Source organism: Chiloscyllium plagiosum, chromosome 7, assembly GCF_004010195.1.
Source record: "Chiloscyllium plagiosum isolate BGI_BamShark_2017 chromosome 7, ASM401019v2, whole genome shotgun sequence".
In the NCBI taxonomy this organism is placed as follows: Eukaryota; Metazoa; Chordata; class Chondrichthyes; order Orectolobiformes; family Hemiscylliidae; genus Chiloscyllium; species Chiloscyllium plagiosum.
In genome coordinates, this window is record NC_057716.1 from 40,993,542 (window position 1) to 41,008,280 (window position 14,739).

The following is a 14,739-nucleotide window of genomic DNA, read 5'->3' on the forward strand; positions in this document are numbered from 1 at the left end:
ACGAGTGCCTCAGAGTAAGTTAAAAATCATACAACACCAGGTAATAATCCAACAGGTTTACTTAGGAACAATAGCTTTTGAAGTGCTGCTCCTTTGTCAAGTAGCTAGTGGCGCAGGTTCATAAGACACAGAATATATAGCGCAAGATCATAGTGTCATGCAACTGATACAATATATTGAACACACCTAGATTGCTGTTAAGTCTTTCATCTTTTAGAATGGGTTGCAGGTTTCAGTTCATTAATATGTAAATCTCAGAACTTCTTTCAATTCAATTTCCCAAGATAACTTAAGGTTTTATAAAAAAGATGACATTTTATAAAACCTTAAGTTATCTTGGGAATGTGGCATGAAAGAAGTTCTGGGATTTACATTTAATGAATCTAAACCTGCAACCCATTCTAAATGATGAAAGAATTAACAGCAATCTAGGTTTGTTCAATATATCATATCAGTTGCATAACACTGTTATCTTGCACTATTGACTCTGTGTCTTATGATCCTGCCCCACGAGTTACCTGATGAAGGAACAGCGCTCCGAAAGCTAGTACTTCCAAATAAACCTGTTGCACTGTAACCTGGTGTTGCATGATTTTAATTTTGTCCACCACAGTCCAACAATGGCACCTCCTCATCAGGGTAATAGAAAGTGTGCAGGATACAATTTGTGGCAGTTGACAAGGTGCAGCGAGCACTTGGCCAGCATTATTACCCTTGAGAAGGTGGTGATGAGCTGCCTTCCTGAACCATACCAGTCCATGTACTATAGGTAGACTCACAGAGCCATTAGGGATGGAATTCCAGGATTTTGACCTGATGACACTGAAAGAATGGTGATTACCTTTCCACATTCTACCTCATTATTGTACATTTACAAACCTGGATCTTTAGAGTGCATAACTTTATAATAATTGTCCTTTATTCGATAAAGTTAACACAAAGGAGTAGAATTATTCTTGTGTGATCTTGATATCATGTAATTTTGTGAATTTGTTGGGTACAGTAATAATCTAGACAACATTCTAGAAGTTATGATCAGATGATGCAAAAATTTGATGATGTGGTAAATCACAAGGAGGAAAGCCATAGACCTCAGGACAATATAGAGGGATCGGTTAAACGGGCAAAAGGAATTTAATGCTATAAATCGTTGGGTGATGCATTTTGGAAGGTGTAAGGCAAGGGAATAAACGTTGAGTAATAGGATTCTAGGAAGTAGAGGATCAGAGAAAACTTGGTATGTATATCCATAGATCCTTGAAGACATCAGGGACAAGTAAATAAGGTGGCTAAGATGGCATATGGGATACTTGCATTAGTGGTCAAGGCACTGAATACAAGAGCCATGAAGTTATGTTGGAGCTGCATTTAACATTAATTAAACCACAACTGAAGAACTGTAGGTGGTTCTGGTCACTACATTATAGGTAGGATGTGACTGCACCAGAGAGGGTGCAGGAGAGATTCTCCCAGGATCTTTCTTGTGCTGGACTTATTCATCTATGAAGTGAGACTAGACAGGCTGGGACAAAAACAGAAGTTGCTGGAAAAGCTCAGCAGGTCTGGCAGCATCTGAGAAGGGAAATCAGTGTTAACATTTTGGGTCTGATGACCCTTCTTCAGAACGTTACCTCTGATTTACCTTCACAGATGCTGCCAGACCTTTTCCAGCAACTTCTGCTTTTGTTTCTGTTACATCATCCACAGTTCTTTCAGTTCTTATCTCGACAGGCTGTGGTTGTTTTCCTTAGAGCAGAGAAGATGGAGAGGCACTGGGAGATCTGAAGTAGGCGGCACGGTGGCACAGTTCTTTCAGTTCTTATCTCGACAGGCTGTGGTTGTTTTCCTTAGAGCAGAGAAGATGGAGAGGCACAGGGAGATCTGAAGTGGGCGGCACGGTGGCACAGTGGTTAGCACTGCTGCCTCACAGCGCCAGAGACCCAGGTTTAATTCCCACCTCAGACGACTGACTGTGTGGAGTTTGCACATTCTCCCCGTGTCTGTGTGGGTTTCCCCCGGGTGCTCCGGTTTCCTCCCACAGTCCAAAGATGTGCAGGTTAGGTGAATTGGCCATGCTAAATTGCCCGTAGTGTTAGGCAAAGGGGTAAATGTAGGGGAATGGGTGTGGGTGGATTGCGCTTTGGCGGGTCGGTGTGGATTTGTTGGGCCGAAGGGCCTGTTTCCACACTGTAATCTAAGTAATCTAATCTTGATTGAGGTGTACAGAGTTCTGCAGAATACAGATAGGGTAGATAGGAAGGAACACTCCCCTTAGTAGAGAGAGCTGTACATAAATGATACAATCTTAAATTAAGGAGCTGGAGATTTAGAGGGGATTTCAGGAATATTTCTTTCACCCATAGGGTGGTGGGAATCTGGAACTCATTCCCTGTAAGGATGGTAAAGGCAAGAACCTTCAAGACATTAGAAGTAATATTAGATGAATAGTTGAAAATTCATAACATACAAGGCTACAGCAAAGTGCTCGAAAATGGGATTAGAATCAATGGATGTTTGATGACCAGCATGCACACAATGAGCCAAAGGACCTCTTTCTGTAGAAGTTCTAAAAATAGAATGTTTAAGCTCTCTAGTACTGTTTTTCATTCAAACAGGTGGGTCAGGAGTGTGATCTTACTTTAAACTTCAGATTTCACAGGTATAATTACCATCAACGTAGTGCACTTCAAACAACCCATCTCCCTTCCTGATGATGTAACTGCCCAGAATTCCTTTTCAACCCATCAACAGTATCTGAATCCATGGTTGGCCACCTCCAGGAAGTGTCTCAGACAGGTTTAAAAAGCTGTGACATTTTTAGCCAGGTCAGCCAGTACTTCCAAGAAATTTGGTCTCCTTCACAGCAAAATTGTTCAACTGACCTTCTCCTGAGTGACGCTTAATCTTTCTCCTCAAAAATTCTGTGTTCTGCTTTACATCATGGCCTTCTCACCCCTTGCTATTTGCCAGCCACACTACTACCTTCTTTATTTCCTTTCTGTTGGTATTGCTTCCAGATCTAGGTCTGCAGGTCACATGGATGAGGACTTCTTGTTATCCAAGAAAATTTCCAATCAATCTTTTAACAATTAATGCAGACTCTTAAAAAGTTTCTTTCAAACACTAGTCACTTAGTAGTTCACAACTTGAGAATTTATGAGAAAATACGACATGTTATTGAAGCTTTTCATTTTGCATTTGTTGGGACGGAATCACAAGAACAGCAAAATTTCAATGGTACAATAATTTATACTGGTTGAGAAGAGTGGTGCTGATTCCTTTTTCAAGTGAATTCAAAATGGATGAGATCTTTCCAAGTAGAATGAACCAGAGAACCATTATCCCAAAGCTTTTGTTTAACTGAAAAAGATTCAATGCTTGGGTGCATTGTTTCTGTTCACAGATAACAGGGCACTGCACATAAATGTATACAATGTAAATGAGATGCACTGCTAGGTCCACATCATCTTAAAATCAATGTTAATGCAAATTTTAGCAAAAATCAAGATCATTCAGTAAATAATATCCGATCAAAATCATATAAGATTGGATCGGAAACTTTAAATTTTGCAAGTATGGGAACAAAGGAGCAATGGGAAACTATTTGACCCTTTGAGCATGCTACACTATTACACAAGATCATGATCACAACTCCATTTTCCTGTGTGTCTCCATAACCCTGACGATCCTGTTGAGGGCTAATTGACTAGGCTCAATACTGTTGTAAACAGCTGAAGGGACATACATCAGTCATTACAGCCTATGGCACTTCCACATATAACACAGGACTCATTTGTGTGAAAAGCTTCTAAATTCATTTTCTCTTTTAAGTTTAGATGATCAAGTAACTAAGAATGACAATCTTTATTTCATCTCCTTTAGATTTGACCTCATTGTGCCTCCTTTCAACTTTATCAATTTTCTAATGGTTAAGAGCATCACACTGAAGCTGCAGTAAACATGTAACCATAAGTGGCATTCCTAACTGTTCAACTGGACGATGGTGTTTCTTCACAAAACATTATAAATTTTATTCTAATACTCTGAAATTTGTCTCCTCACTTTTTCTTCAAAAAGATTAAAAGCTTAAAAAAATGTTTATTGGGCATTGAGAAATTACACACAGTGCACATGCTCAGACTGCACAATCCAAATTCAATTCACAAAATTAAAGCTTTGAGCAAAACTAACCACTTCTAAACTCAAGTTTTGATATACTCAAGAGATAATCACTTTTTAAAAGAAATTAGTGCATTGTAGGTCACAAGGTAAGGATAAGCTAATCATGTTAGAGATCTGTTTTTAATTTTAAATTTCAATATTTTATTTAATTTCTTATTCTGAATGCTAGAAATCTGAGTTAATAAGATTAATAAGGAGAGACCAATGTCATAACAACCATTATCCCAGGTTCCGCTGTAGCCCTACCATATTAATGCAATTCAAGCTCAGTGCTGAGAGTTCAATCTTACAATCAAAGACCTGTGAACATGACAGAGCAAATTAATCAGGATAGCAGTGCGCAGCTTGGGTAATATTATCTTACTTCTATTGTTTGTTGCTGCAACTTGACTGTTCCCATACATTTAATTAATTTGACTGAGTCATCTTGTCACTTCAGTACACTGCCTTTCTAATCACCACTTCCAGGTGTTCCAAGCACAGAATGTGATATACACATGTTGAAACAGCATATATACATCACCTTCGTTTTCTTGAATGGGAACACAAAACAGAACACTAACTACCACTGCATGCTCCAGTAAACTATGCAACTCTCAATTAAATAACTAATGTATCAGATCCATGTTCACCATAATTTGAATACAAAAGAAAATGAGATCCAAGTTCTCATTAATAGCGATTTACAGTTTTCTCTTTGTTTCTTGTTTTCACAATATTGTTAACTAAGAAAGGTATGAGAATTATGGCAGAGTCAAGCGTTTTGTATGTATCGCATAAAGAAACTTTATGGACATGGCAACTGGAGAATGCACAAGTTCTGCAAATTGAAATCAGCTACAGTATTGATCATCATTTTATAACATTTGAATACACTATTCAATTTTTGTGAAGGGTGAAATATCATTCTTATGAGTGTCATTGCCTCACTTTTTTATTTTCCACATCAAATAGTTGGACTGATGCAGTCTCTCAAATGTGGAGATAATATAACAATATAATTGCAAGTTAGCAATATGGCTTTCTGATTTTTGTTTTAAATCGTACAATAATTTCAGCACTTGTTGCAGTAACTGAAGATTTATTCAATGTATTGCTTTCAAACAAAAAAGTTGCTAAGATGCATTATTCCATATGCTTTTCAGCATGGACTGCTTTCACATTAGGGTTGGTAGGTGGCAAGTCACATTTGCACCACAGAAGTGCCACTAACAAAATTTCCAACAAACAGAACCTAACAAATCTCCTTTGAACATACAACTGCATGAGCACCACTGGAATCCCTCACAACTAACAAGCAATAAAGGGGTGGATCTTGACATTAACCAGAAGGGGAACTGGATCAGCCATGTAAACACCATAGCTACAAGAACAGGTCAACTTAACTCACCCACAAAGCCTGTCCACCAGCTACAAGTCAGAAGTCAGGAGTGCAAAGGAGTACTCCCCACTTGGCTGGACGAGTGTAGCTCCCACAACACTCAAGGAAATCTAGAACAAAGCTTGGCACTATATTCACCGCCTTCAGCATTCATTCCCTCTGCCACCACCACCACACAAAGGCAGGAGTACAGTGTAATTATTACCTATATGACCAGGAATCTTCTTTCCTTTGTTACTAAAGCACACAGAAACATTGATGCATACAACAGGCTTCCCATTCTCAAAGCATTCCATTTTTGTACGATTGATTGAAGGAGGTAGCTGCAGGAAAGCATCAAGAACCACAACAGGCCTGCTCCTGCAATGCATGAAAAATAGAATTTAGCAGAGATAACATAAATCATGAATTTATTTACCCAGATTAAAACTTCAGCAATGATTTAACAAATTGTTATAAACAAACAGCAAAAAACTATGAAAACATAACATGGAGATTTGCATTAGATCATTAAAAACAAAAAAAACAATTGCCACAAAAACATTTTGGGAAAGATCTGGATCCTACGTCAATTTACGCATAATTTTGAGTTTGTTGACTAAGATTCAACAAGTTTCACCTATGCAACAGACTGGACAGTGAATGCTGAACAGTACAAAATCTTCAAGCACTTGGAATAGCACTGTGAAAGCAAATGCTAATTGATCATTTACTTCATTTTCATGGAATTGGATGTGACTGACTGAAAGGCAGAGGACAGCAAGACTATACTTTAAAGAATATATGGTTAACTTCCCAGAACTGCCTTGCATAGTAGGCATAAAGAGGAAGTAACTTAAAGCAACCAATGCAAGACAGACATCAGAGTCTCAGTTATGGATGGTCTACATGCAGAGTCCCATCATTGTATAGCACTGCATCATTAGAACCCCTGTACTTTCTTTGTTAACCCTGCGACCCCAGGCAGCACGCTATTTTCTTCTGTTATACAGTATAAGGGAAATGTTCAGAAATAATTAACATTCAACAGTATATTGGCTCCACCCATCCTACTGATATCTCTCAGACAGTCTATGGGTGAAGATGAGGAATTTTTAAACAGAGATTAATCTGCACCAGTACCTAAAGTCCCAGAGATGATGCCCGATCAAATGTAGTTATACTTATTGGTATCATGAAATAAATATTATCTAAGTACAGTGCCTCTTCTGTAGATGCTCTGTGGTGGTGTATCCTCTACCACTTATCACTAATTAGGCCCAAGGTAAAGACTTAGCAAAGAAAAAAGACGATTAGTGGCAACAAACTACTTCAAACAATCTTCACTCATCATATACTGATGAATGTGGCAAACACCAGGAGGAACAGTCATCTGGGAAAATACCACATCTCCTACAAGGGATTTACTCAGCAAGGATAGCAGGCTTGGTGTCACACATTCAAAACAGAAAATATGCATCAAGGGACAGCTTTATGCAACCCAATCTGTCAACATGCACAATTTACTTTTGCACTGTCTGAAACTTTTCTCACAATATAACAACATAAGATGGCTATCAGTGACACTTGAAAAGCAGGGCATGAAAATGAAGGAAGAGTGTCTTCGGCACAATTACTCAGATGTGATTGGAGCCTTCACAAAATGGTCCATCATTAGGACTCTAATTGCTCACTGGTATTGAGACCCTCTTATTTTAGTATTGCTTTGCCACCCTAATACATACACGAAGCTATGTATGCCAAAGCTTCTTTTCTAGGCAGAATGGAGAATGCAGCAGACAAATGCGCTGGAAGCCCAGGAGAAGAGCTGCCTAATACTTAATACCCATGAGCTGCTGCTTCAAGATACCAATAATACTGGTTGTGGCATGCATTTTGTTTCAAAGCATTTTTTAAAGATTAGAATTCCCTACATTGTGGAAACAGGATCTTCAGCCCAACAAGTCTACATCGATCCTCTGAAGACCTATTCCCCTACCATATTACTCTAGATTTACCCCAACTATTGTACCTAACCTACACAGCCCTGAAAACTGTGGACAATTTAGCAAGGCCAGTTCGCCTAACCTGCATACCTTTGGATTGTGGGAGGAAACCAGAGCACCCAGAGGAAACCCGAGCAGACACAGGGAGAATGTGCAAACTCCACACAGACAGTCACCCAATGCTGGAATCGAACCTGGGACCCCAGTGCTGTGAGGCAGCAGTGCTAACCACGGAGTCACCGTGTCACCCCTATATGACATGAGCCATGAGTACATCGGACAATATTGATCTTCCAAAATACCACAGCCAAAAGTGATGCAGTCTACAATAGATGTACAACTTATTTGTAACATGTAGTAAATGTTCGTAGCATGTTTAAATATGTAGTAAATATAGACAGTTACTAAACACCCCACACACTGCACCTCAAATAGCAAATGCCTTCAGGACAGATACCATGGATTTCTCAGCACATCACTCCCGATCTTAATGATACATCGGTCATCAAATCTCATTGATCTTCACATGATTAAAATTCTTCATTATTACTTGATCAGATGGGCCAATAGGCTGAGAAGTGGCAGATGGAGCATAATTTAGATAAATGCGAAGTGCTGTATTTTCAGAAAGCAAATCTTAGCAGGACTTATACACTTAAGGGTAAGGTCCTAGGGAGTGTTGCTGAACAAAGAGACCTTGGAGTGCAGGTTCATAGCTCTTTGAAAGTGGAGTCGCAGGTAGATAGGATAGTGAAGGCGGTGTTTGGTATGCTTTCCTTTATTGGTCAGAGTATTGAGTACAGGAGTTGGGAGGTCATGTTGCGGCTGTACAGGACATTGGTTAGGCCACTGTTGGAATATTGCATGCAATTCTGGTCTCCTTCTTGTTGGAAAGATATTGTGAAACTTGAAAGGGTTCAGAAAAGATCTACAAGGATGTTGTCAGGGTTGGAGGATCTGAGCTACAGGGAGAGGCTGAACAGGCTGGGGCTGTTTTCCCTGGAGCGTCGGAGGCTGAGGGGTGACCTCTTAGAAGTTTATAAAATTATGAGGGGCATGGATAGGATAAACAGACAAAGTCTCTTCCCTGGGATGGGGGAGTCCAGAACTAGAGAGCATAGGTTTAGGGTGAGAGCGGAAAGATATAAAAGAAACCTAAGGGGCAACTTTTTCACGCAGAGGTGATACGTGTATGGAATGAGCTGCCAGAGGAAGTGGTGGAGGCTAGTGCAATTGCAACATTTAAAAGGCAACTGGATGGGCATTTGAATAGGAAGAGTTTGGAGGGATATGGGCCAGGTGCTGACAGGTCGGACTAGATTGGGTTGGGATATCTGGACCGAAGGGTCTGTTTCCGTGTTGTACATCTCTACGACTCTATGAGTCTATGCTGATCTGATCGTGAAACTCCGTCATGAACTACTCGATTATGGACTGCCTCAACTGCTCCTGTTCTGGTCAACCATCCTTCTTTCCTGGCTCTACGCACCCCTTCACACTGAAATGGCACTCCAATACTCAATCACAAGCATAACTCCAGCTCTTCATGAAGCCAAACCTGCCCAGGATTCATTCCCTGGTCCCCCCACCAAGCTCCAATCTTGCCCAGTTGCAGTAGGCAACCAATATACTGAAGTGTTAACGTTTGCAGGCTTCTTCTGAGCCTTTCATGGCTTCCCCCATTATAAATCCAGCCACCTGCTCACTTTCTCAGCTCTCTCGGACTTCTTCTGCGCCCTGACTGCAACATTCAGCTGTCTACTTCCTAAACTTTTATCTTGAGATATGACAGCACAATGACATCAAGCAGCTCTTGATTCTACACGGGAGTGCCAAACAAGGAACCGATGTAGTTTAGCTGCCTTCCCAGGAGTACAGTGAAGCTGTACTGCCTCACATTGAATCTACATCTCTCTCCTTCTCCAATTCTCCTCACTGACTGCAGAAACTTCACGAGTGACCTATTGAAAGCTTGCAATAAGCCCTTCCCTATAGCTGGTAAGAATTCCATAAAGGTTGCCAGTCAGATTATTGCCTTGTTTGGTACAAAAATGGATATAAATGAAAACATTCATCATCAGTCATAAAACTGCGGGTGGATTGTATAGTCTTCTGGACACATGCTGATCACAACTGGAGACTGGAGATACATTTTCCAGACTAGCGCACGATCCTGATGAACAGCTTATGCTCGAAACGTCGACTCTCCTGCTCCTCAGATGCTGACTGACCTACCGTGCTTTTCCAGTGCCACATTTTTTCATTTGAATTCTTTTTGTCTCTCTCAAGATTGATGGTGTGTGGTACTTCAGGCATTGTAGTTAGATGAGGCAAGATTGATGAATCAACTTTTGCTTTTGCCCACTGATTTTATATATTTGTATGTAAGATGAAGAATAAACACTGAACCTTACGTGGCAACATGAATGCAAGTTTTGACACTCTGGCTTCTGGAAAAAGATATTTCTGTCGTTTCATAAACAAATACATCCATAATTTCCTTGTGGTTAGCAAGATGAATGACACTAAATGCTCCTCTTCCAGTCTGGAAAGTAGCAATAAAATGGGATTGTGATTACCCGCATGCCTGGTAATAATTTCCTCTTCACATTACAACAGTGACTATACATCAAATGTGCTTAATTGGCTATAAAGTGCTTTGTGTTATACTGATCATGTGAGAGGCACTATATAATTGCAAATCTTTGTTTCTGGATTTAAGGCTATCTGTTTGCACATTTTCTTCAAGCGGATGCATAGCAGTCTAACAGCCTCCTTCATAAACCTGAACCTATGAAAACTGCATCTCTTCCCCAGGCAGATGTGCCTGAGAATGTAGCTGCAATGAAATGAAAAGCACAGGTTCAGATAGAATGTCTCTTGTGCAATTTGGTATTCCTGGCAGCTGTTCTCTGTTCTTACTCATTCTCACTGACAGACAGACGCTGGCCTGATTATTTAGCAAACAGCAATTTTTATTCTTCAGTGGCAGGGAAGTTTGATTAACTTCCAATAGTTAAATTGAAAACTATTTGCTTCAACTAACGCAGCTTATTATAACAACATACTAAAGGTGGCAATGCACCACATTGAAACTCATTCTTACCATGGTGCAAAAGAGCATTTCAAAACTGTTTCATTCACATATTTGTCAGGCTAAATTAACTGCAGATAATGATACCTGCTGCATTCCTGATTTCTGATTCAATGTAGATAACATACTGGAGGCAATTGGCTTTTCAATAGCATCTCTGTTGTGCATTAAAACAGATAACATCTCTTACATCTCACCTTGTCCTACAGTAACACTTAAAAATAATTAATATGCCATGCACATTCAAAAAGGGGACAGCAGTTTTGACTCCTGACATTTATTATAGCGGATTTGCTAGTAATCCCACCAGCTCCTATGGGCAATTTACCCCTTAAATACTGAAAAGCTAGAGTACAACTTATTTGTCACGCAATTACAAGGTCTAAACATAAAAGTCATAGAATCATAGAATCCCTACAGTGTGGAAGCAGCCCAGTGAGTCCACACCAACCCTCCAAAGAGCATCCACTCAGAGCACCCTTATTCCTGTAACCCTGCATTTCCCATGGCTAATCCACCAAGAAATATGAGCACAGGTTTGGGAGGCAATAGCAAGTTTAAGAATTGAGAGGTATGTGAGATTAAAGATGGGATCTTATTTTGCAAGGATAGAGTTTGAAGAGTGTTTTTTTAAATTAGAGGAATATTAGCTGCAGAGATGAAAGTGAAGTTGGGGAACGATATCTGAAAAGAGATAACAACATCAGCTAACATGTGAAACAGATAGGCAAGTTGGATAGTCAACAAATAGGAATGAAAAGGATTAACAGGACAGAAGGTGGACCTCATAGATAGGTAAGGTTGGAGAGGGTGCAACAAGAAAAGAAACTAGAGAAAGATGAGTTACGGTTAAGGAGTGTGTGTGTGCACGTGTGTGTGTGGGGGTGAGTGTAATAAAGGAAGTATTAGGTATAATAATGAGAATGCTAAACCTACCACAGAGATGCCAATTACCTCCACCCTTTAAAGGGCAGAATCTAGAAGTTGAAGATGTAGATTGTATCAATTCTAGCCTTTAGAAATTTCTTGATGGGAATGAGAAATAAAGTGCAAGTCACAGAAGCTCAAACACAGCTGCCATGATTGATTCTAGTTCATTGTTCTTCTGATCAACTAAATATATAACACTATAAATAATTTTTACACTTGTAACAAAATCTGTTTCACACTTCACAAAAAAATATATTTTTAGCATTGTGGTAAGTATATTATTAGAATATGAAATTCAGAAATAATGTATTTCTTGAATGTAGCCCAGCTGTGAATGGGCAGAACCTTGCATGCAACTGTACTGCTGAAAGCATTTCATTAAAGCTGTGAAAGTGTTACAAACAAAAGTTGTCACAATACTCCTAACCATGTTTCTTTGGATATTCAATAACAACAATCTAACTTGATAAAAGATTGAATTTGTTTGGTTTGAATGAACACAACTTTCTTTTTTCTCATTTCTAATGGCAAGCTGATTTTGCAACTTAAATCACAGCAATGCATATTTCATTATTAATATCACTACAAATATTTTGTTTTATTTTAATCTGCTCCAGAGTTTTCCAAATAACATTCACAAATATCCCAAATGCATAAAGAGTGTGTTTGGAAATGTAATGTGCTTCATTCAAAATAATCTCCTTGTTCATTTTGTAGCTAAAGTTAATTTCTCCGAATAACAAACTTATAGCTTATCTCAATTCTAGACTTCTTGTAAGTAGATATAAATAGCATTTCTATTTTATCCACAAATGCCACTGAAATATAAATAAATTATAGAACTGTGGATGTTGGAAAGTTGAAACTTCTGAAGGATTACTGGACCAGAAATGTTAACTCTGCTTTATCTCAGATGCTGTCAGAGCTGCTGCGTTTCTCCAGCAATTTCTGTTTTTGTCACTGAAATATAAATGTCCATGTGCTGTCAGGAAATACCGTATTATGGTTCTTACTAATATAATTCTCATGTATAATCACTCATTCAGAAATGACCACCAAACTGGACACCATTCAGAAAAGAACATGTGTGAGAACTACCATAACCAACTACATTATTTACATAGAGTGCAAGCTATTTACTGAACTCCAATATAAATTATAACAGCATTTATTTTGCATTCTTCCTGTCAATGTTGAACTTACATTCATTATTCCATATGCATTAACCTTTATTGCAAAACTCAGTATGCTGGTTCTCCTATAGAACATAGACCATTACAGGCTAGTGCAGGCCCTTTGGCCCTTGTTGATATATCTATCACTCCTCAATTTAAAGCTGTGTCCCCTCACACTAGCCATCAACATCTAAGGAAAAATGCTCTCACTGTCCATCCTACCTAATCCTCTGATCATCTTGTATGCCTCTATTATGTCCCCTCTTAACCTTCTTCTCTCTAATGAAAATGTCTCAAGTCCTTCAGCCTTTCCTCATTAGACCTTCCCTCCATCCCAGGCAACATCCGAGTAACTCTCCTCTGAACCCTTTCCAATGCTTCTACATCCTTCCTATAATGTGGTGACCAAAACTGAACGCAATACTCTAAGTGTGGCCACACCAGAGTTTTGTACAGCTGCAACATGACCTCATGACGCTGAAACTCAATCACTCTCCAATAAAAGCTTACACACTGTATGCCTCTTAACAACCCTACTGAACTGGGTGGCAACTTTCAGGGAGCTATGCACATGAACACCGAGATCACTCGGCTCATCCACACTACCAAGAATCTTACCATTAACCCAGTACTCTGTATTCCTGTTACTCCTTACACCTCATACTTTTTCTCACTAAACTTTGCCACCTCTCAGCCCAGCTCTGCAGCTTATCTATGTCCCTCTGTAATCTGCAACATCCTTCCACACTGTCCACAACTCCACCGACTTTAGTGTCATCTGCAAATTTACTAACCCATCCTTCTACACCCTCATCCAATTATAAAAATGACAAACAGCAGTGGCCCCAAAACAGATCTTTGCAGTACACAATTAGTAACAGAACGTCAGGATAAACATTTCCCATCAACCACCACCCTCTGTCTTCTTTCAACTAGCCAATTTATGTTCCAAACAGCTAAATCACCCTCAATCCCATGCCTCCGTATTTTCTGCAATAGCCTACCATGGGGAACCTTATCAAACGCTTTAGTGAAATCCATATACACTACATCAACAGCTTTACTCTCATCCACCTGTTTGGTCACAGGTCCCTTTTTAGGTCTTTCCTGGTTAACTTGTAACTCTCAAGTGCCCTAACTGAGCCTTCACATCACATTTTTACATCAGCTTCCTTCTTCCTCTTGACAAGAGATTCAACTTCTTTAGTAAACCACAGTTCCCTCACTCGGCCACTTCCTCCCTGTCTGACATACGTATCAAGGACACGCCCTAGCTTTTCCTTGAACAAGCTCCACATCTCAATTGTGCCCATCCCTTGAAGTTTCCTTCCCCATCCAATGCATCCTAAATCTTGCCTAATCACATCATAATTGCCTTTCTCCCAGCTTTATTTCTTGCCCTGCAGTATATATCTATCCCTTTCCAGCACTAAAGTAAACATAACTGAGTTGTGGTAACTATCACCAAAATGCTCACTTACCTCCAAATCAACACCTGGCATGGTTCATTATCCAGTACCAAATCCAATGTGGCCTAGCCTCTTGTTGGCCAATCTACATACTGTGTCAGGAAACCCTCCTGTACACATTGGACAAAAACTGATCCATCTAAAGTACTCGAACTGTAGCATTTCAAGCCAATATTTGGAATGTTAAAGGCCCCATAACAACTACTCTGTTACTTTCACTCCTATCAAGAATCATCTTTGCAATACTTTCCTCTACATCTTTGGGACTATTCAGAGGCCTATAGAAAACTCCCAACACAGTGACCTCTCATTTCCTGTTTCTAACCTCAACTGATACTACCTCAGTAGATGAGTCCTCAAATGTTCTTTCTGCCACCGTAATACTGTCCTTGATTAACAATGCCACACCTCCTCCTCTTTCACCACCTTCTCTGATCTTACTGAAACACCTGAACCTGGAAACTGCGACAACCATTCCTGTGAGTTCTTTCTATGTCTCCGAAATGGCCACAATATCGAAGTC

The 14,739-nt window shown here is 39.6% G+C and overlaps 1 protein-coding gene across 4 annotated transcripts in view; it reads right to left on the reverse strand.

Annotated features, from left to right (window-relative positions):
* The window catches only part of itga4 (integrin alpha 4), a 217,907-nt gene that overhangs the window by 91,299 nt on the left and 111,869 nt on the right, over positions 1-14,739 (reverse strand). For all 4 annotated transcript variants that reach the window (XM_043693479.1, XM_043693477.1, XM_043693480.1 and 1 more), the window contains one exon: positions 5,769-5,923. In XM_043693479.1, the coding sequence (XP_043549414.1) occupies positions 5,769-5,923 (155 nt within the window). The remainder of the gene's footprint in view (positions 1-5,768; positions 5,924-14,739) is intronic.